The sequence below is a fragment of the Mastigoproctus giganteus genome, chromosome 7 (genome assembly GCF_048544385.1).
Source record: "Mastigoproctus giganteus isolate SK-2022 chromosome 7, ASM4854438v1, whole genome shotgun sequence".
Taxonomy (NCBI): Eukaryota; Metazoa; Arthropoda; class Arachnida; order Uropygi; family Thelyphonidae; genus Mastigoproctus; species Mastigoproctus giganteus.
The window spans coordinates 109,668,752-109,690,200 of NC_143581.1; the positions used below are offsets into that span (position 1 = coordinate 109,668,752).

Consider the following 21,449-nt stretch of genomic DNA (forward strand, 5'->3'; position numbering starts at 1 on the left):
GCCCATTGAAATTCCTCGCATCATCGACGAGATTAGAACCCACGGATACGGAGAGGACGATAATGATGCTACTCTTATTACTAAATTACAGTTGCTCAGAGCGAAACGGATACAAAAATATAGATTGTGACAGGTTTAATAATAGGAATATACATACATTGGCCCAATGTATATATATTCGCTCTGAGCAACTGTAATTTAGTAATAATAATGAATCCAGAGCGCACAGGCCTCTTTAATCATATGATACTACTCTGCTATCTGTGCAGACTATTAGCTCTATCAATTAAATAAAAATAATAAACGGAGTGCGATAGCCCGTGTTTCCTCCGACACTGGTTTGCCAGCCTGATATACCCGGTTTCGAGTCCAGCCAAGGCTTATCCATCACACTGGGAGAGTGGCATATATAATAATGATAATAATAAAATGTAATAATGATAATATATATTAAAATGCAATAATTAAAAAAAAAGCATCGCAAAAGTTGCTTCTTGACAGGAGTGGCAGCTGAGGCAGATAATGGGGCCATCTGGCATCGCTTCCAAGAACTACCTACCACTGGATGCAAGCAGGTCCACCTCTATAGTTGCATGACGATGTAGAAGAGAAGTAACAAACATTCTGCATCGAGTGTGATGCAGGATAAAGTCACTGACGTTCAGGCCTCACTCAGAGGGGCTGGTTCGAAAAGTCGTAGACTGTTTCCCGAGAGGGTGGAGGCTGTCCACACAACCGTGTACTGTGCTGCCATAGCAGCCACTAGAGATCAATTTAAAAGAACGACTGACCAGCAGCAGAAGAAATGAAAACACAAGAAACGTCCAGATTGGGAAAGAAGGCTTCAGCAGAAGATAGACGACTGGTTAAAATAGGCCTATTGACTCGGTACCAACGGGGTACAAACTGCGTTTTCCACTAACTCAGAAGCTGTAGCAATTTGTCTTATGGTTGGATTTTTATTAATAGTCTTCGATTTATTTGCAACCTGGGGCTAACATATCCAAGAGAGAGAGAGAGAGACCTTGATGATCTCATTGTGCAGCTGCCTTCCCCTGTCCTAATTCTCGGGGATTTCAATGGACGTAACACCCTATGGAGTAGCGCGAACATCAATGTAAGTGGGAGAGTCATAAAGCATATGCTCATGGATAATGACCTCTCTCTTCTTAATGTGGGAACTAACCTTCTTCCGCATGCCTATGCGTACATTTTCTGCCACTAATCGTTCTATATGCTCCACTTCGCTCCTCCCGTCATTTAACTGGGAGATAGAAGAAAAGCCGCATGGAAGTGATTGCTCCCTGTGATAACGTGCTCACATAGCGGGAGACCTTATGTTCCTTTTAGGTTACCACGATGAAAGATTGATCAGGCTGATCAACATATTTAAGGGCTAAAGGTCTCATGCTACGAGGTAGAATAACTAACACATAATAACTGTTAGTCATTCTACCTCGTAGCATGAGGCCTTTAGCCCTTAAATATTTTATAATCTATATCACTCCATCAGGCATCTCTTATATTGTGAAGTTACTTCTTTATTTTTATTTCTTTGCTTTAAAAATCCTGTTTTAAAGTGTTAATAACAACGTCTGTTACATCCTGACTATTTGCAAATTTAACATCATCTTGAGCTCTCAAAATAGCTCTGTTATTTTGACCAGGTTTCTTACTTTTCATACCCCTATCCTCTTCAGGCACACCTTGAGTATTGTATACAGGTCTGGAGACCTCATTTTAAGAAGGATATAGAGCTATTGGAACGAGTACAGAGAAGGGCAACAAGATTAGTGAATGGAACAAAGGGTTGCTTTTACGAAGAAAGGCTTAAGTTTTGCAAATTATAGTGTCTGGAGAGTAGGCACCTGCGATGTGATCTGATTGAGGTGTATAAAGCCTTGAATGGTTTGAGCATGCTCAATGCTGATGGTATTCTTCCTCTTGCTCAGAATAATCGCCTGAGAGGGCATAAATTCAAATTGAGGAAAGACAGGTGTAGGATAGATGTGCGGAAGTTTGCCTTTATCCAACGGGTGGTTGATTGCTGGAACGAACTTCCATCTGTCGTTGTAGAAGTGAATAGCTTAAATAGATTTAAAGCAGAACTGGACAAACATTTGGAGCGAGTGGATGGGAGAAGTGAGAAGGGTGTGTGTGTGTGTGTTTTTTTTTTTTTTTTTTGGCTGATGCTATATAAGCTTGCTTTCTTACATCATGTGTCCTTGCTAATGCTCTCTCTGCAATTCCTTAACAACATTGGTTTCACTCTCATAATGGGTCAGAGCTTGGGTACCTTGCTGCTTTACCCTATCTGCATATGCTTGTTGTTGCTGGTGTTCATTATCTACTATCCCTAGCAAAAATGATTGTCCTCTAACTAAATCATCAAATAATACAGCTCTTATCCGCAATTCCTCAACCCTAGCTTTTAAATTTTCATTATCTATTAATAATGCTGTAGTAATAACCTTTAAGTCTATCCACTTATCCAACACAAAATTAGATGCAGCCTTTGTTACCTTGTTGCTTTCACTTGTGGTATAGTCCACCAATACCTTTTTGAGCTTAGTAATTAACTCATAAATTGAATTTACATTTCCATACCTACACTTCCGCTCATTTTACTGGCAATAATGTCATTCTCTCTCTCTCTCTCTCTCTCTCTCATTAGTTCCTGTGCTCCTTCTACTAATATCACTACAAAAACTGTCTATTTCAGCCCTCAAATCCCCCTGTTGGTAAATCTACCTCATCCAAGAGTTTTGGTTCAGAAAATATTTGGAGATCTTCAATCCCCCCTGCTTTTCAACTGACTGACTAAGACTTGCAGTTAAATTCAACTCACTAGTCCCACTTACACCTGCCCCTACATTTACCTCACCACTTAATACACTTGTTCCTCTCACTCCACTTGGATTAGCTGATTTAACATTTTTCCTTTCAAATACTTTATATCCAGTAACTCTTACTTTGATCTGCATGCAGTCTTGGAACCTTAGAAGAAAGTTGGGGGAAATCATCTATCTCCTCCTTTCTCCTCCCCCCCTTAAAGTCTACCTAGTAAGCTTACTTTCCATTTACTATAACATTGGTGAGCCCAGCAACAAATAACCAAAAAACAACCAAAAGTAGAACCACAATCTTCTATTTTATAACACAATAAAAAACACAGAACACAACAGAAACTTAACCAATTTCTTAAACTTCACAATCAGCACTACACCAGATTCCAGTATGGCCGCCTCTGCTAACGATTTTGTCCCTTTAACTGAGCCTTATACACTCAGTCAGATTTTAATTGAAAAGACGATATGCCCGCAATTTTTAACTTATTAAAAAGTATAAACCTTTATACAGGCATAATATCGTTTTTAGTAAGCGTCATGTATACTTCCTTTTTCACCAGATTTTATTTTTATATAAATTTATTTGTCTTTTATCATTTGTAGACATTCATAAAAAACATCTTTTGTACATATTGATATACTACCTTAGTTGCGCATGTTCCATAAAAAGCCAAAATCAAATCAGATGTTATAAAATATCTCTAATAATCAGTTTCGTGAAGTGGGGTGGTCTAGAGGGTAACTATCTCAGGTTTTGCGAGCAACAGATATTTTTCCCCTCGGAGGACAACTTTCTATTTCACGACCGTGGTCACAATTATTAAATTGCAAAATATTATTTTAATTCTATAAACCTGAAAGTTGTTTCAATAAGAGCCAAATTTAAGCAAAAGAGGACTTTCTGAGGAGAATGTAGATATGCCCGAGAAAATGTTACTGAGTGTACACTGAAACAATACTTCGAACTGAAATGGACAAATGCTTTCGAAAACAATTTTCATTCTGTAAAAGGAACTACAGAAGGAAAATACGGAAAATAATCTCTTGCTCTAGGGTGATTTTTATCACCTTACTGATCAGAAAACCAGAAAGTAAACAAAAGAAACACTAAAGGTACTAAGGCGTAATTCTCATGTCAACAGAACAACAAGATTGAACAGATGTCACATCAAATAGAGGACCGGGTTCTCGAGGGACTAATTTTATCAGACAAGGCAAACACTGATGTCGACAACTTTCCTGACCCCTGAACATTCTCTAGTGTACGAACGCATTCTGAACGAGTGAAAAAAAAAAAGGGCTTTAATTAAAGGGAATCAATCGGAGAGATACAGAAGTATGAGAAAATACGGTGTGTTCCCTTCATTTTTCCAGCAGTACATTTCTTGGGATTCCTGGAATAGTTCTGTGGTTGATGTAAGGTTATGCAAAATTGAGGTGCTTGCCTCTGTATTCAAAAACCTTCTGGCCACTAAATCTCGTTTTTTATTATACTAAAGTGAAGAATATCATAGGAAATTTTGATGTTTGTAGTCTAACATAAAACGATCGACATCAATAGTAAGGAATAATAGCAATTATTTTAAATTCATCTAGATTAAAAAAAAAAAAATGCCTTCATTCTCTTTTCCCCAGAATTCTATTCCGTTTTCCTTTACCCAGAAGTCCCTCACCTTTTTCGAGCATCTTTACGCATGTGATATTTAAGACGAGGGTAGCATTGACGTCTTTCGTCCAGCAAACAGCAAATCGACCATAAAACACAGCAATCCACATAATGGAAAATACACAGCGTAATATGGACTATTGCTGATGAACTTGAATCCCTACAAGAACCAACTAACCCAGTAAAGGTCTCAATATTTGCACAGTTTACTTCTAAACCAACTGAATTAAGATGTTTCCAAGCTGGACTCTGTGTGCTATACCATCATTTGCGACCAGGGTGTTTCCGGATTTCCCTGATTCAATGAAATAATTCCGCCCTTGATATAGGAAGCAAGCTCAGGGCGGGCGCAGAGAAATGGCTCTAATGCCATTGTGAAAAATGTCAAAGAGAGGATCTTCCTCTTCCACTTCCTTAGTGGCGCACCTCCAATTACGATGATATCCGGTCTCGCCTGTCAACATAAACACTGCATTCCCCATATCGTGTGGAGAAAGCCTGTGTTCGAATCCTGTTAATGACACTAGGTTTTATCGGGTTTTTTTTTTTTTTTTCACAAATTGGCTGAGTTAGTTTGTCTTAGGCGAGGGGGTTCATCATTTTACTCCCTGGAAGCTCAGGTTTTTCTTCCACGGAATGCATTCAATTTAGACAGTATACTGAGCTACATAGCCTTGGTTGTTCTAGCGTTTAACACACACACTATGAAATCCGGTTCACATTTTTGGTGAACGACTGGCTGGAGTTTCTGTTGAGTATGTTTAGGAGATTATTTTTTTTAAATTAAAGCGATCCTCGAGGAATAGAAGTAGAACGGGATTGAAACCTTATCGAAACAAGGCTTTATATGTAGGAATATGATATCCAGTTGGCGTTCATTGTACTCTTGATCTTGCACAATGTATCTAGAAGATTCATGCCGATTGACTTCATATATCTGACTGTGCGATGGTGTATTTTCTCCACTGTCCAAAATAATGTTCCTGTGGGGCAATGGAGACAGGACTTCATGTCATGCTTCAATGTTCAGATTATTTTGATTTAAAAATGAAGCTCGAGCGGAGGACGTTTGGTCTTGATCAGGACAATTTAAACCAGTTATTATCAAATAGAGAATATTTCAGATTATTCTCTCAATATATTAAGAAGGCATTTAATAGAAGATACGAGGGGTTATCAAAAGGTTCGCACCCTGACCTAGATAAAACATCAGTAGGAAGATTCCGTTTTTAATACAAGTTGTCTACATATTCAATAACTAGCATATGAAATTTCATTCCCGTAGGTCATCGTACACCAGAGGTGGAGCCCGGAATCTGAGGAAGAACGCTATGATTGACAAAGTGGAGTATCGAGCAGTGATTAAGTTCCTGCATTTGCAGGGCAAGAAAGCTGAGCAAATTAAAGAAGAAATGAAAGCTGTGTATGGGCAGAATTGTCCATTCTATGACACTGTAAAAAAGTGGAACCAAAAGTTGCAGTGCTGTCGTACAAGTGTTTTTGACGAGCCAAGAGAAGGAAAACCATCAGCATCCACAGGCAGTGATACGGTTGCAAAGGTTGAGCAGCTGGTGCTGAGTAACAGACGTGTGACAATTCATTTCATCGTAAATGCAGCGAGAATTAGTTATGGGTCTGCCCACAGCATTTTAAATTACCATCTGCACATGTCTAAGGTCTCCGCACGATGGGTTCCAATATTACTGATGTCGAATGCAATGTTTTCGATAACTTTTGGAGCCCCGTGTGCCAAGCGAATTGTAACCAGGCGATTATCTGTGCGATCTTTCAGTAAGTGATCTTCATAAAGCGACTAGTAGTTCTATTTAAGTTCCAGCGTTTTCAAAAAATTGTTTATTTCATAGAAGCTCTTCTACGAAAAAGTTTTTGTAGAGAGTAGGGAAGGAAATCCGCCTTTCTTTTATATTTTTCTTTCCTAAGTACTAATCCTTACTAAACTCCGCTTGGTCACACCAGGCATTGCTCCTGCCTCCCTGAGGCGGGGCTGGAAACCTTGGCAGAAAAGTTGAACTGCTAAGGGCTAAAAGGAGCAAAATGTGTTTCCACCTTTAGAGCCGACAAGCGCTCGGCCACAAATTGAATCTGATTATGACATATCACCACCCAAGGGGTTGAAAATAAATTATCCAACAACAGATTGTCCCGCATTTCTAATTTCGCATTCACTTTCAGAACAACCTCTCGGTAAATTATCTCCTTTCCTCATTCAGAAACACCTGGAGAGTATTGCAGGATCTCCTAAGACTGTGAAGAGGCTGCAAACTGGAGACGTACTATTAGAAACGGCAAACATTCTGAGAAACTCTTACTGATTTCAAATTTTGCTGGGATACTAGTTAAAGTATCTCCCCATGCTACCCTAAATACATCTAAGGGTGTTATATCCAACTGGGATCTGTTGAATGTGACGGAGGCAGAAATAACTCAAGAGCTCCAAGATCAAAATGTTATTGCAGCAAAAAGAATAATGATTAAAAATGACGGTAACCTTACACCTACCAAGAATATTATCCTTACGTTTAATTCCCCAAGCCTACCGTCATCAGTAAAATCTGGTTATCTATTTTGCCGTGTTCGTCCCTATGTACCCAATCCCTTGAGATGTTACAAGTGGTGCCAAAGTATGGCCACTCTCAAATGACATGCAGAGGAAATCCAGTATCAATATGAATATTTGACGACAGAGAAAACTTCTCCTAACTGCAAGGGCAACCTGCCTATTCCAAAACGTGTGACAGATGGAAAATTGAGAAAAAATTGTTAAAGATAAGTTTGCGAACAAGGTAAGCTATCAAGAAGCCAGGAAAATAATTGCTCCTACTATGCCCAAACGTACCTATGCCAGTATTACACAAAACCAACAAACCATGTCCACCAAACTGATATTTACCATCCCCTCAAACATATCAATCTCCGACTTGACTCGAGCTGTCCTCTCAGAGCAACAGTCCAATATCCCTAAGCACTCACAACAGGCATGTAACACTCCCCTTACAATACCAGTGACATCTCTTTCCCCACCAGTGATTGCTACTGCATCACATAGTAAAAGTTCAAATTCAAAAAAAAAATAAATATCCAAAACAGCTACATACATAATAATTACTCATTCGGAAGACCCGATTTTAGAAATATATGTGGAGGAAGAAATGGACACTAGTCGGCCTATATTTCCAAAAAAAAGACAAACCGAAATCTGACCGACATAAAACTGCCAAACTAAAAAAGCAGTCAGATACAGCTCCTTGTACTCATCTCAAGTAATGTCTTATATTTTACAGTGGAATTGTCGAGGACTTCGCAGCAATATCGACGATATCCATGATCTTATTCATCGCTACTTTCCAGTGGGTTTCTGCTTGCAAGAAACCTATTTAACTTCCCGAATTTCCACCTCCATAAAGAACTATTCTATATATCGAAAAGATCGCAATACATCAAATGCTGCCCATGGTGGTGTGGCCATCTTGATCAACTCGCAGATCTCAGCGAAGCAAATTGTTCTTCAAACAGAAATTGAAGCTGTTGCTGCAGATTGCAATAACACTAGTTTCAATCTATCTTCCACCAAATCATACCTTCTCTTACCAAGATCTGGAAAACCTTCTACTGCAGTTACCTTCCCTTGTCTGTCTATTGTGGGATTGCAATGGTCACCACCCTTTATGGGGATCTTCTAAATTAGATACACATGGCCAACTGATTAAAACCTTTCTGGATAGGCAAAATCTTACCATTCTTAATAGAGGTGAACCTACGCACATACAATTGCCAACTGGAGAAACTTCTACAATTAACCTCTCAATATGCTCCCCAGTACTGTTTTCAGTCATGGAATAGTCTGTTATGAATGATACCATGGGCAGCGATCATTTCCCAATTATTTGTAATATGCTCATTGCACAACCGCCATTAGCCGAACCCTGCCGGAAATGGAAATTCTCTCGTGCCAACTGGGTCAGATTTCGGTCAGCTATCACCCTGGATGAGGAAATTATACTGTTACAGCCCATTGATGAAGTAACGGAATATATCACATCCCACTTGTTATCAGCAGCTAAAAACTGTATTACATTAACAAATCCTATGCCCCGGCGCCATTTATCTTCTGGTGAAATGAAGAATGCACGAAAGCAAAGAGGGAAAAAAATAAAGCTTGGAATTTATTTCAGTTAATCTCATTAAGTATAAGAAACTAAGGGCAAGAGCGCGTCTCATTCAAAAACAAGCCAAGAAGGATTCCTAGACTCGGTTTATGGTTTTTTCTTCCATATTAATTTGACTGCAAATTAATATGGAAGAAAATTAGTCAGCTTTATGGAAAGTTTCCGACCATCCCTTCTACAATCCTTTCCTGGAATGGACAAGAACTCTCTGCTCGTTTGACTATAGCAAATGCTGCTTTGGGAAAAACCTTTGCTCAAGTCTCAGAGGCATCAAGCTATTCCCCGGATTCCAGAAAATCAAGAACATCACTGAACAGCGACCCATAAACTCTCGCACCTCTCTAATCTTACTATATAACCAGCCTCTTGAGTATTTTGAACTTCTACAAGCCATTAGAACAGTACGCAGCAGGGCCGGATGGAATATATTACATTATGTTACATCATCTTGATGATAAACAATTGCAGCTGCTTCTGTTATTTTATAATTACATATTTCTGGAAAACATATATCCTACGTCTTGGCACCATGCCACAGTTTTGGCATTTTCGAAACCCGGTAAAGATCCCCCAGTCCAGTCGATTGAGTTACCGACCAATTTCCCTTTTCAGTTGCCTCGGTAAAATCCTTTAGAAAATGATCCACAGACGACTCGTTTGGATAATTCAAGACCAAAATCTAATGAGTAATAGTCAACATGGCTTTCGCCAAAGCAGATCTGCTTTGGATCTCATGGTCAAGGCGGAGTCCGCAATGCCTTTGTGAGAAATGAACACCTTGTTATAGTCTCCATCGACATAGAGAAGGCATTTGATACTACCTGGCGTCACGGCATTCTTAGAGACCTACGAGGCAACCTGCTATATTCATTAAGAATTTTTTATGGAGTCGTTCTTATCAAGTATAATATTTTAATTCCCTTTCTACAACATTCTTGCAGGAAGTAGTTCCACAAGGGTCTGTACCGAGTGCAACTCTTTTTACCCTTAGAATTGACTCCATTACTAAAGAACTAAATTACTAAAGAGTGGGCAGGAGCGGGAGTGCAGTAGCACACGCTCTTTGAGTAGATCGGGGTTCAAGCCCCTGACTGCTGAATACGGTCGATCTGCCAACCCGCACTGGACCAGCGTGGCAGATTATGGTCCATTTCCCTCAGCATGAATTGTTGAGGAGGCTTCCATCCTGCAGTGGGTTGATAATGGCTGCACTTTACTTTTTTACTAAAGAACTTCCAAATACTGTTTAGGCTTACCTTTATGCTGACGATCTTTCTCTTTCTTGCGGTTCTCAGAACATGAGATCTATTGAACGTCAATTGCAGATATCACTAAATAAAATACAAAAGTGGGCAGTGTGCTCAATGGTTATCGCCTTTCACAATACAAAACTGTCGCTATACAATCTTCGCGTTGTTTACAAATTTTTGCAATCAACGCAAATTACATTCAGATCCCGAACTTCACATATCAGACTTTACCATTCTGATTGGCAACAGCATCAGATTCTTGGGATTAACCCTTGACCAGAAGTTAACCTTCCTTGAACATATTAAATTTGTACGTAATGCCTGTCTCAAAAAACTCAACATACTAAGAGCTTTATTCGCCCTGTCGTGGGGAGCAGATCGTACCTCGTTGCTTCGACTATACAGAGCATTGATTAGATCACGTTTGGATTATGGTGCTCCAGTCTACGATTCTGTCCGAAAGAGTGTACTACGCTGGCTGGATCCTATACAACACAGTGCATTACGGATTGCACTTGGAGCCTTCGGGACATCTCCAACTCACACTTGGAGCCTTCAGGACATCTGTAACTCACAATCCATATATTGAAGCTCACGAACCCCCTTTGCACCTCCGCAGAAAAATGTTACTACTGAAGTATGCAGCCAAATTAAAATTTGCTGTTTGCATCCTATTCACCCATACCTCCTCAATCCTCAACTAACTAATCTCTACAGAAATAAACCTAATAAAATAAGGCCAGCAGGCCTACAGCTTTTTGAAATATCACAGAGTTGGAAAGTTTCTCTTCACAATAGTCAACAAGTAATGAACTACTTTCATCCACCTTGGACTCCCCCTCCTCAATTGAACTTTGATACTTATTAGCATTAGTAGAGGCATTCGATGCAAGAAAGCAAGCTTATGCAGCATCAGCCAAAAAAAAAACAAATAAATAAAAAATAACCACTTCCACTTCACCCCTCTGTTCGTTCGAAATACCTGTCCAAAAATGTCCAAAATACCTCTTCGAAATACCTGTCATAAAAAAATAAATAAAAAATAACCACTTCCACTTCACCCCTCTGTTCGTTCGAAATACCTGTTCGTTCGAAATACCTGTCGTTCGAAATGACCTGTACTTATTTTCTTCAATGGGGTAAGAATCTTCTACCGACTCTCAACCTGAAACAACTTCATGCAAGTCATATTCAGAGCTATGTTGATTTCCTGTCAATATATACCGATGGGTCCAAATCTCAATCAGCCGGTGGAGGAGCAGCAGTGTTTCCCTCCATTATTATTTCAGCTTCCCTTCCACCTGAGTATAGCAACTTTTCTGCAGAACTATATGGAATAAAATTAGTTCTAGAAAAGTTGAATCTTTACTCATCTTCAAAATATTTAATTTACACAGACTCTTTCAGCTGAATTAGAGCAATGCAAAATCCCTCCTATACGAATCACCCTATTTTACACCAAATCAGGAAATTGCTCTTGTAAATTGAACAACGTGAACAATTAGTGAATTTTTGTTGGATTCCAGCACATTCAAGGATAAAGGGGAATGAACTGGCGGATATATCAGCAAAAAATCCCTCCACATTAGATTTGATCTTTATCCATATTCCAGCCTCTGACCATGGAATCATCATAAAAGCAGCCTACCTTGAACAGTGGAAAGAGCTGTGGCACACCCAGACTAATAACAAACTTTGCCAGTTTTCCAGGCAAACATTAATGAACTTTTCTCTCTTTATGGAAAAAAATTGGAATATATCATCGATTCTGAATAGTTTCTAAAATGTAATTGAAATTCCTTCAATTCTGAATTATTCCCTAACACATCTCAATGGACAGGCGCACTATAGCCAGTGTAGCTTATGCACCATTAAACACCCATAACACACACCAACTTTTGGATTTGTGCTAATGCAGCGCCCAACCTATTCTCCTGACCTAGCACCGTCAGACTTCTTGTTTCGAGAAATGAAGAAATTGCGGGGATGCCGCTTTGATTCGTCTCAAGAAGTCACCAATGAAGTGGAATCATGGTTTCAGACAAAAAGTGCGGACTTCCTATGATCAAGGCATTAAACAACTGATTCATAGATGGGGGAAATGTGTTACTATTCATGAAGAGTACATAGAATAGGATTAAAGGTCCTGTCAAGTTTCAACTTTCTAGGGCTATTATTTCTACGTAAGGTTACTAACTTTTTGAATCCCCCTCGTACCATGAGGTGACCGTAGAGGTCTACCTCCAAGATTGGTAAGGATGGAAACTTGAATCAGTGGATGACCCGAGTTTTCATATCACTGGTGAGTGGCTAAAGACCAAACTTTTTATGGTTTAATTGATGTTTTGTGATTAATCAATTGAGTTCAGAGTTTATATGATTTGTTTTGAGTTAATTTTGTTTAATTTGTTTGCCTACAAAATTTATATTGGGTAAGTTCAGAAAATTTTGATGATTGTGTTAGTGCATATGGGTCCTTGACCCAGGGGCACTTGATGGACTCAATTGTGTAACATAACATGTCCAAAATAATAGTCTAAATGTGTAACACAGTGGTTATAATCAACGTCCGCCACACCGGGTGGAAAAAGACTAGGTTAGAATCCCGTCAAAAGTTAGAAGTAAATCGATCAGAGAAAATACATAACTTATGGACATAATACACATGGGTAGTTCAGGTTTGGGCAATATGACAGTTTTCATTTTAATATAATGATACAAAATGAATATTTCTGACATGGCACTATATAAATGAAGCAGATAATGTATTTCATCTTTTGTTTCTTTTTTACTGCTTTAGGAGTCCAGGGATTCATATTGTTTTCAGCTGATGGATTGCACACCTTTAAGACGAAAGAGAACTTTATGGCTCCAGGAAAGAACGTAGCATATCAGCCCCAAAAGCAACGTATCATACAGCGCCAGTGATAATAGGAAATAAAAGAGAAACATTGTGCCACTCCCGATGCCAAAGGACGATGTCAGCATGTTCAATAAAAAGCGAATGATGTTTGTTGTAATTGGAATATTATCTGCAATATCATTCGTAACCAATGGTATCCAGCAGAATATCTCGTTTGGGTCTGTACTTCCCTTTTCCTCTCTCTCTACCCAGCAAAGACGTTTATATAGAATAGTAAAGGAAGCAACACTGGGTTTAAATAAATTTCGTCATCGCTCCTTCAACTTCACGAAGTTTTTCTATGTTCGAGAGGGACCAGTTGTGTTGTTGCCTCTGGCTGCCAATCCAAGAGAGATTCTCGAGACACTGTGTAAATGGCTTTTGCCCGAAAACATCGTTACAGTCATTTATTTCACCACTTCCGAAGTTTACAGTAGTGATGCAGCGTCTGTACAATACATGTTACAGCTGTGTGATTATTTGGGTATTCCAGTAATAGCGTGGAACGTAAACCATGTTGGCTTAGTACAGGTAGGATGCATTAAACAAGACTGAATTCATTTCCTTGCAATAACAATAGCACATTTAACGAACATTCAGGCTAAATACGATAAACCTCATTTAACTAGCATTTTCTTCTTTTGGAGCCATCCAGTTATTAGCTATCCAATAGTAGAGCATTAAATAAGTTTTCATCCAATTACTGCAAGTAATTTAAAAGCATGTTTGTTTTGTAAATGTTAGTGTGTTTAGGAATTTGTTCCATCTCGTACATTTAACGATATGGCTTATGGCAGGGAAAGTTCAAGTTAAATGAGGTTTCATGCCTGTATTCTTAATGAGTTTCTTAAAAAGTAAATTAGAAACGACTGGTAATAATTGGCATTAATGAGGCCATGTGTTAAATTGAAATATTAAACGGCATTTACATTATTGAAAAAAAAAAGTAATACTGACTTTTACCTTTGATGTATGATTCTCCTTTATGAATTAAAGTTATCAAAAAAGTTTCTCACACTAGAGAGAGGGAGGGGGAAGCAATGTGCAATAATTTGGAATGCAAATATTCTGGAAATGTAATGTGTAGACATAAAACAAATGTGAGGTTCCGAGATGGTAACATATGAATATGGATCCTTAAGTTCTTACGATACTAAACCAAAATGATTGCTTACCAGTCGAAAGACAGGATTACAGATCAAGTCTGATAAGAATGACAAGGCATAATTTTTTATATCATTTGTATCAATTGACCATTACTCATTCCTGCAACAGATCTAAACGATAAACTGGTGGTATATAAAAGTCCATTGTTTCTGTATTGATGCTGGCTTTCGAGTCAAGCAATTTGTTCGTCTAATCGTACATGCCCTTCTAACCATTTTCCCAAAATAAGTACTCTATCCAGCAAGGGGACGCCATCCTTTATTAATATCGTCCAGTCCACGCTTCAGCACTGTGGTAAATGGTGATTCGTCGTCTCAGTAAGCTAGTTTAAGCTTTGTAGTGTTGCTTTAATTAGGCAACACTATAAAGTTAGAATGTTAGCAGCCTTCTCTTGATTTCGACTGTCTAGTGGCTATTTCTGAACTATGGTGTTGATGCTGCAGATAGTGAAGTTAAAATGAGTCGCATTGTCCAAAAGATTTTATTAAACCACTGATTGTTTGCCGCTCTCAATTTTGATATGAAGATTAAAAATAAATATGTCATGCTCTACAAGCAGATTGTGCTCTTATGTTGAATTTATTGAAGACTTATTTTCAGTTTTGTAACGTATAATGTACCGTGACAAGTGGAAATAAAATTGCCATTTCTTTCATTTTGGATTTCGCAGTAGAGACATTAATTATCACAAAGTAATAATTAATGTACTTAAGCTTCTATTACTGATCAGCCAATAATATAGGAATCAGTATGACTGCATGTTTATTTCAATTTCCACCCAAGATAAAAAGGATTCACTTGCAGTGTAGCCTTTGTTACAGTCTAGAATCGATTGCATTTTTCGAAGACAGCTGAGTTGTCCATGGTGTAGTTCTGCTAGAGTAATAAAAATTGTCAGTGTCAACTTGCTCTTTGCAAGAATTCTGAGCAACAACTTCGATGGCATTGGAAAGGCATCAATGCCATCCTCTAATTATTTTGCTAATATCTGGTGGTCGGTGGTTTTGGAAATAAATCATCATATGTAAAGCACCGAAAGAAAAACGATTTCGCCTAAGATGGGTTTTTACTCTGACAGAATCTCTTAAAATAATTAATAAATAAATCTTAACGTTAAGTTAAAAATAGAATAGACCTGTAAAACAATCCCAACGGCATTCTCAAACTCGTGTTTTTTTGGAATTACAAGAATGGAATTTGGATCTGCAGGATATCTGTTCTTTTCTTGACTCTGATTTAAATCTTCTGATGTCAATGTTTGCTCAGATCATATCAGTGAAATTATTCTTATAGGAATGAAATCCTTTATTCCACACTCCACCTTAAAATCCCATCCTTTATCTAAACCTTGGTTTTCCAATAAAGGCAATAAATCTATCGGGACAATTCAGCTTACATCCAAATCTTTCAGGTTCATTTTATGCTTAGATCAAAGCTTGCAAAAACTATAAATCAGTTAGTAATCAGTCAAAACTGTATTTTGAACATGCTAAGATTAAAATTTCGTCTTTTGTCCAAATAGTAGTGGAGTATTCTGGTGTCTTGCCAAAGGTATTGGCCGCAATTTTTGTCCAACTGTAGTCCCACCTCTGTTAAAATCCGATGTTCAATTGCCACCTCAGCTAGAGATAAAGCCTGCTAGTATGGTACTTTACTTTTCTATCCCTTGTTTTTATGAGCTTGATAAGCCATCTCCTGGGATTCTCAGTACACTCTATCCAATGCCTCTTATGTCAAAAGGATGTAAGATGAATTTTGAACAGCCTTTGTGCCAAGAAAGCTCGAACTCCTGATGGTATTTCTGCACTTGTTGTCAAATTCTACTGCTGTTACTTCTATTCTGTGTTCTTTTTTCGATTTATTATTCCACTGGTGTTTTTCTTTCTACTTTGAAATTTGCTCATATCAGGCCGGTTCCTAAAAGAGTGACAAATCCCTTCTATTCAAATATCGTCCTATTCAATTATCGTCCCCTTTCTAAAGTAATGGAGAAACCATTAAGTGCCAACGCCTAAACTATCTAGAAACCTTCCAACTGATTAGTGATCTTCAGTTTGGATTCCGTCAGCGTCAGTTCCTGGTGAACTGACTTGTTACTCGCCTATAGCCAAATTCAGTGGGAAAGTTTGGTGAAACTCAAGCAGTTGCTCTAGGCTTTTCATCATGCTAGGCATAAAGGTTTTTAATAAGCTACCATCTTATGGTATGACAACTGTTTTTTTTTTTTTTTTTTTTTCTTGTAATTTGGTATCATCCAGATTTTTAGACAATCTGAGTGTCCTTGAGACCAATCTGATCGAGTTATTTCCATTCAGTTTGTGTTCAGCAATATTATCCATAACGTTATTACATTAAATAAAAAAATTGCATTGCTGTGCAAAATATTTAGAAAATTTGGTTCTATTCACTTTATATCTCTCCTTCTGTGTTATATTACCCTGTAGTTTTAATAATTTTCATAATCTTTTTTCATGTTTTTTTTTTTTTAATTCATTGTTAAGACAGTCGCTGAAGAGATTACCTTATTTCTTTTTAAATATCATCGTTAATCTGTTTAAGTAGGAACTATGAAGTGTTAAATTTTCACAATTCTTTGTTTGTATTTTAAATTTAAAATCAAACTACGCTCATATAGTTTCATTCGCAATATATTGCAATCTACTAATCGTAACCTTTAGTTGGTAAATTATGAAAAGTAAAACATAAGATGACACCAACAGTTTTATTCACAGGTGAGTCTAGAATTTAAACTGAGCCTTGGTACAACCTTTTTTGCCTTTTAACACTTCGAGTATGTGGTCATTGAAAGTCAACGGATGCTGGGACATTTACAAATTACGAAAAAGAAAAACTATTATTTGAAATATACATATGATAATGTTATGTATTTTAGATACAAGTCATTGATTCTGCGTGTGCTCAAATGCACAAGAAACTATAGCCTGAGAGCATGGCATCTTTAGGTAGAGTGCGCTTGTAGTTGATGAGAATAATATGCATCATGCCTGTTTACTACAGTAAGCACTACTGGATGTTGCTGAATATAAAATTGTGTTTCTTCTTCCTTATCGCTGCCCTCGCTGGAAGCAGACACAGGTAGTTGGCTTTTTAGTGTGTTGTGCTTTAAATATTGTTGCCTGGTCGTAGTATGTGTGTGTAAAGTTTGTTCTTCTTTGCATGAAGCAGCATAGTTATATATGTGAATTAAACACTGACTATACACTGCATGTCACATAATCTCAGACGTCACCGAAATTATTGCTGTACACTGTTATTAGAGTAATAAAGTCAGTTGTTGTTTCTCCACAAAAAGTTGCTATTTCGTGAGAATCCATAATAAATTCAGAGTATCTACTAAAATCCATCGCTCTAAGGTGGAGTGAAGTTTGCAGATGTGCGCCAGTGTTCTGTAGAAAGAGGTACGCACACACCTATAGATTTCTCGGTAATAATCTCGTATTATGATGCAGAAAAAATAATTTATTCAGCATATATGAGATAAACGTGTGTGTTCTTTTGCTCAAAGCTTAAATCAAGCAATAACTTTTTTTTTTAAATATTATTAACATAAATAAAATTTAAGCAATAAACTTGAAGTTATTTGTTCACGTTTAATGCATGCTTCAATAAATTGAGCAATAAGTCCAATTTCTTCAACCCTAATTTCCGAAAATTAAATAAATAACGTTCGATATTTAAAAAAAATAATAACATTTTTTTAAAGTTCTTCAAAATACTGAAATTAATTATATAGATGGTATTCGACTTGGAAATCGTAATTTAAGAAAAAAAAATGTTATAACTCCAATATTTTCTATTCTGAATCTATATTTTCGTATAGCGTGGATATGCAGAACACACTTTAATATTAAAATAATTCATTTTTTATATGAAATGCTTTCCAATTCCAAAGTAGACCAATTGTTAAAATTTCTAAATGGCTATTTTCCATTCCTATTTCAAAGAGATAAAATCGTAAGACAATTTATATTCTAAAGCGCACGTTACAAATAAAAATTCAATCTCAGTGATTAAAGATTCAATCTAAGTGATTTGACAGGAAAACATTCATTGACTCAGATCTTCATACAAGAGGGAAAATGCTTCATAATAAGAGCGAAAAATAGACTTTTCAATGACATTTACTAATCATGATGCTAATTTTTCTTGCTTTTGCAAATAGAGTGATTTCAACAGTAGTTGACAATTTAGTGTTTGCCGTGGGCTGCAGCCCATAGAAACTCGAAAAGGGGAATCCTGGTTGCCGAGGAAAACATGCTTCAGTACATCACTTTGGATCACTGCATACATATTTTTTTATTTATATATCCCTTGCCTATCAAAACTATATCTCATGTTGGAAAGCAGAGACTATGCTGGGAAATGTTCTACCCCAAGAGCGTTGCACAATATCCCCAGGCCTAATTGATTGACAGAACTCACATCACGCACTCACTTCGGTCGCGTCTGAGCAGAATTGAAGATAATTTCGATTTTAATCCTAACTAGAGACTTCTTTCTCAACATTTCCCTAGATTGACTTCTCAGACCCTCTTTCCTTAATATCATTAGTAGCAATGTTTATAATATCACGTTTTGTGCCTCTAAATATGATAGTTTTCTCTACAGTCTTTTGACCATGGTAGACATACACCTATCTTCTTTTACACTATCATCTCCGATAAGTTGCCCTCCTTGACAACATTGTAGTTTCTCCACTTGTCACTCGTTTCGAGAGATATTTGGATTCGATTCCCACCTATAACTGGAAGAATTTCTAAGATCCTTTTCAACCGGGGCTGTAGTTAGCCAGATTCAGGCCGAGTGGAGGGTACCTCCGAGAGTTATTTCGGAATTTTCAGTCCTCACAACACGCAAAACAAAACAGCCCATGAACACGCACTTTTAAAGACGTAATTCACAATGGTGTAGTATGGGCTAAGTTGCTGACGTTCATAAAATATGCATCAACAAGAAAACTTCCAGTAGATGTTCTGGAATATTCTGAAAAACAGACTTTTTCCTGATTCAGTATACAGGGACAATACCCTTTTTCCATCTTATTTCTTACTTCTCCTACTTCTTTCTGCCATTCCAGGATCTAGTAACGTGCATAACGTCAGCATTTTTAAAGCGATGTTTTAAACAAAAGATCAAAGGACTTAAATCAGGAAAAATCGATCCCATGCAATTTTTCCATTAACCTTTGAACTCTGAAAGGAACTTACTGTGACCCGTACTTACCACTGATGATATCTCTGATATTCTCTTAACAGAGTAATAGCATTTGCCCTACATTGTTATTGGCAGAGAATAATTTTGAAAGTACAGTGTATGCGAAATTTGAGAATACAAATGTACAGTAATCATAAACCTGAAGTATAGAATGTAAATTTCAGTGAAAATTGGCATGTGTCTTTCATACGCTTGAAATAGTCGCATAGCTGCATATCTGGCATGCCTTACAAGCATTCTTTTAGAAAATGAAGAACACTATACATAGTAAAAAAAATTATTACCCCAGACACGAAAGAGGTGCTTTCGGTTGCAATGAGAATTCTTGTTGACAAATTTTCACTGTGCCTGCTTTTCCAAAACAGTGCTCACCAGTAAAACACGGCTCGTGTTTGCATGTCTTAAGCAAGCTGCACACAACTCTTAAAGAAACGCTTTGTAACTTCACAAAATCAGTTATATGCAAAGCGAAATCCTTATTTTGCCTTCAGAATTCTAAACATTTGTCAGTTTTCGAAACTTATTGGAGGTAGAAGATTAACCGTTGCACACAAATATTTTAAGGGACTGCGAGTATATTTAGATATATAACTTTTAGGTTTATTAACGAGTAAATGCTAGAATTTTGATATTTTTTTGTATTTTTCCATGCTAATTGTAAATGTATTCTGCTCTTAGATAAAGAGGTACGCCATTCATATAAGAAATTCTCGAAGGCCTTTCATTTCGGCAAAATTCTTCCTTTCAGGCAAATAACATTTCTCTCTTTTAAGAAATAATGAGTATGATATGGGATGACACGTTATGTGAAGATACAAAATCGGCAACATAAGAACAAGGCGAATAGGATACACTACCGTTATAACTGAACGAGCCGATTTTTTTTTTCTCAACGTTGGATTAACTTTCTTGAACCTCTCAATAAACTTGAACGGTTCAGAATTGTTATTCTTACAGCTAGTGCAAGTACAAATAAATAAATAAAATAAAGAAGCACAAATATAAAAGTTTTATCGATCCGTATGGCTCACTAGAACGTAATTCAAATAGATCTGAAATACTTTTTTATGCTAATTTTCTCATAATGAAAGCGTATGGAACTTCCACTGGATTTCTTTTCAATAAACGGGATCGATTTTCGGGCGTCGTTCAATTATGACTGTTAATTGAAAATCGAGTGTTTTTTTTTATGTTTCTATGAAATGAAAAAAACCTGCATTATTATCTTATGAAAATTTGACAAACAATAGAAAGCTAAGGTGTAATAAATTCGCTCGGAATGCATATAACGAGAGATTGTTTTAAATGATATCAGTTATACCAGAACTGTTTAGAATACAAACCTCTATGGAGCGCACAAAGCACTTTTGATAACGAAATTATATAATTTTGCCTTTCTTTAGAATTCATCTCCCATAAATGCACTGCATGTACAATTATTTTTATTTATTATTAATGAAATCTTTTTTTATCTGTGACTGTTACTCGTTGTGCATTAAAACAATTTAAGAATGCTGCTGGCACGGCACTGCACGTTGTTGTAAGAATTCTTGTAATGACTATTATATTCTAACGATTGCATGTCAGTTTAAGTACTTATCTCTTCAGTCTCTTCATCTGACCATCTATTTTTTTGAACTGAAGAAGAGATAAATACTTGCCAGTTTTAAAATTTCAATCTTTCCCATCTTACTGACAGTTTTTTTTCTTTCACACAGCGGAGATTAGATTCAAGAATATTACAGCTTGCACCATCCATTGAACATCAGTCTGAGGCGATGCTGAACATCCTGAGACACTACTCTTGGAATCACTTCTCTGTAATAACATCTGAGATAGGAGGCCACGACGATTTTATACGAGCTGTGAGGGACCTTGCTCAGAAAATGAGCAGCGAGTTCAAGTAGGAGGTTCTAAAATAAGTAAAATATGTCTTCAATGTTTATAAATTTCGAAATTTTATGTTAGAATCTAAGTATCGGAAAGAAAACTTTGATGCATAGCGTGTGTTCTGCGAAACGATAACCATACAGACATACTAGTTAGTTGGAGTTGAAAATATTACATGTATAACTTGTCCCACGAAGTGTTGTATGGACATTTATGGTTACACACGGTTTGCTGCTAAAAGCGAATAAATGAAAAGTAATCCACTCGAATATCTTATTTTGTTTACTGGCCACTAAACTGTGG

At 37.1% G+C, this 21,449-nt stretch overlaps 1 protein-coding gene across 2 annotated transcripts in view; it reads left to right on the forward strand.

Moving 5' to 3' along the window:
- The window catches only part of LOC150083142 (glutamate receptor ionotropic, NMDA 2B-like), a 350,422-nt gene that overhangs the window by 138,594 nt on the left and 190,379 nt on the right, over window positions 1-21,449 (forward strand). The window contains exons 2-3 of one of the 2 annotated variants that reach the window (XM_090377838.1): window positions 12,753-13,385; window positions 20,975-21,159. In XM_090377838.1, coding sequence (XP_090233964.1) covers window positions 12,918-13,385; window positions 20,975-21,159 — 653 coding nt within the window. In that variant the 5' untranslated portion in view covers window positions 12,753-12,917. Of the gene's footprint in view, window positions 1-12,752; window positions 13,386-20,974; window positions 21,160-21,449 lie in introns of those variants that run through there. The other variant, XM_090377839.1, reaches the window with a different exon arrangement.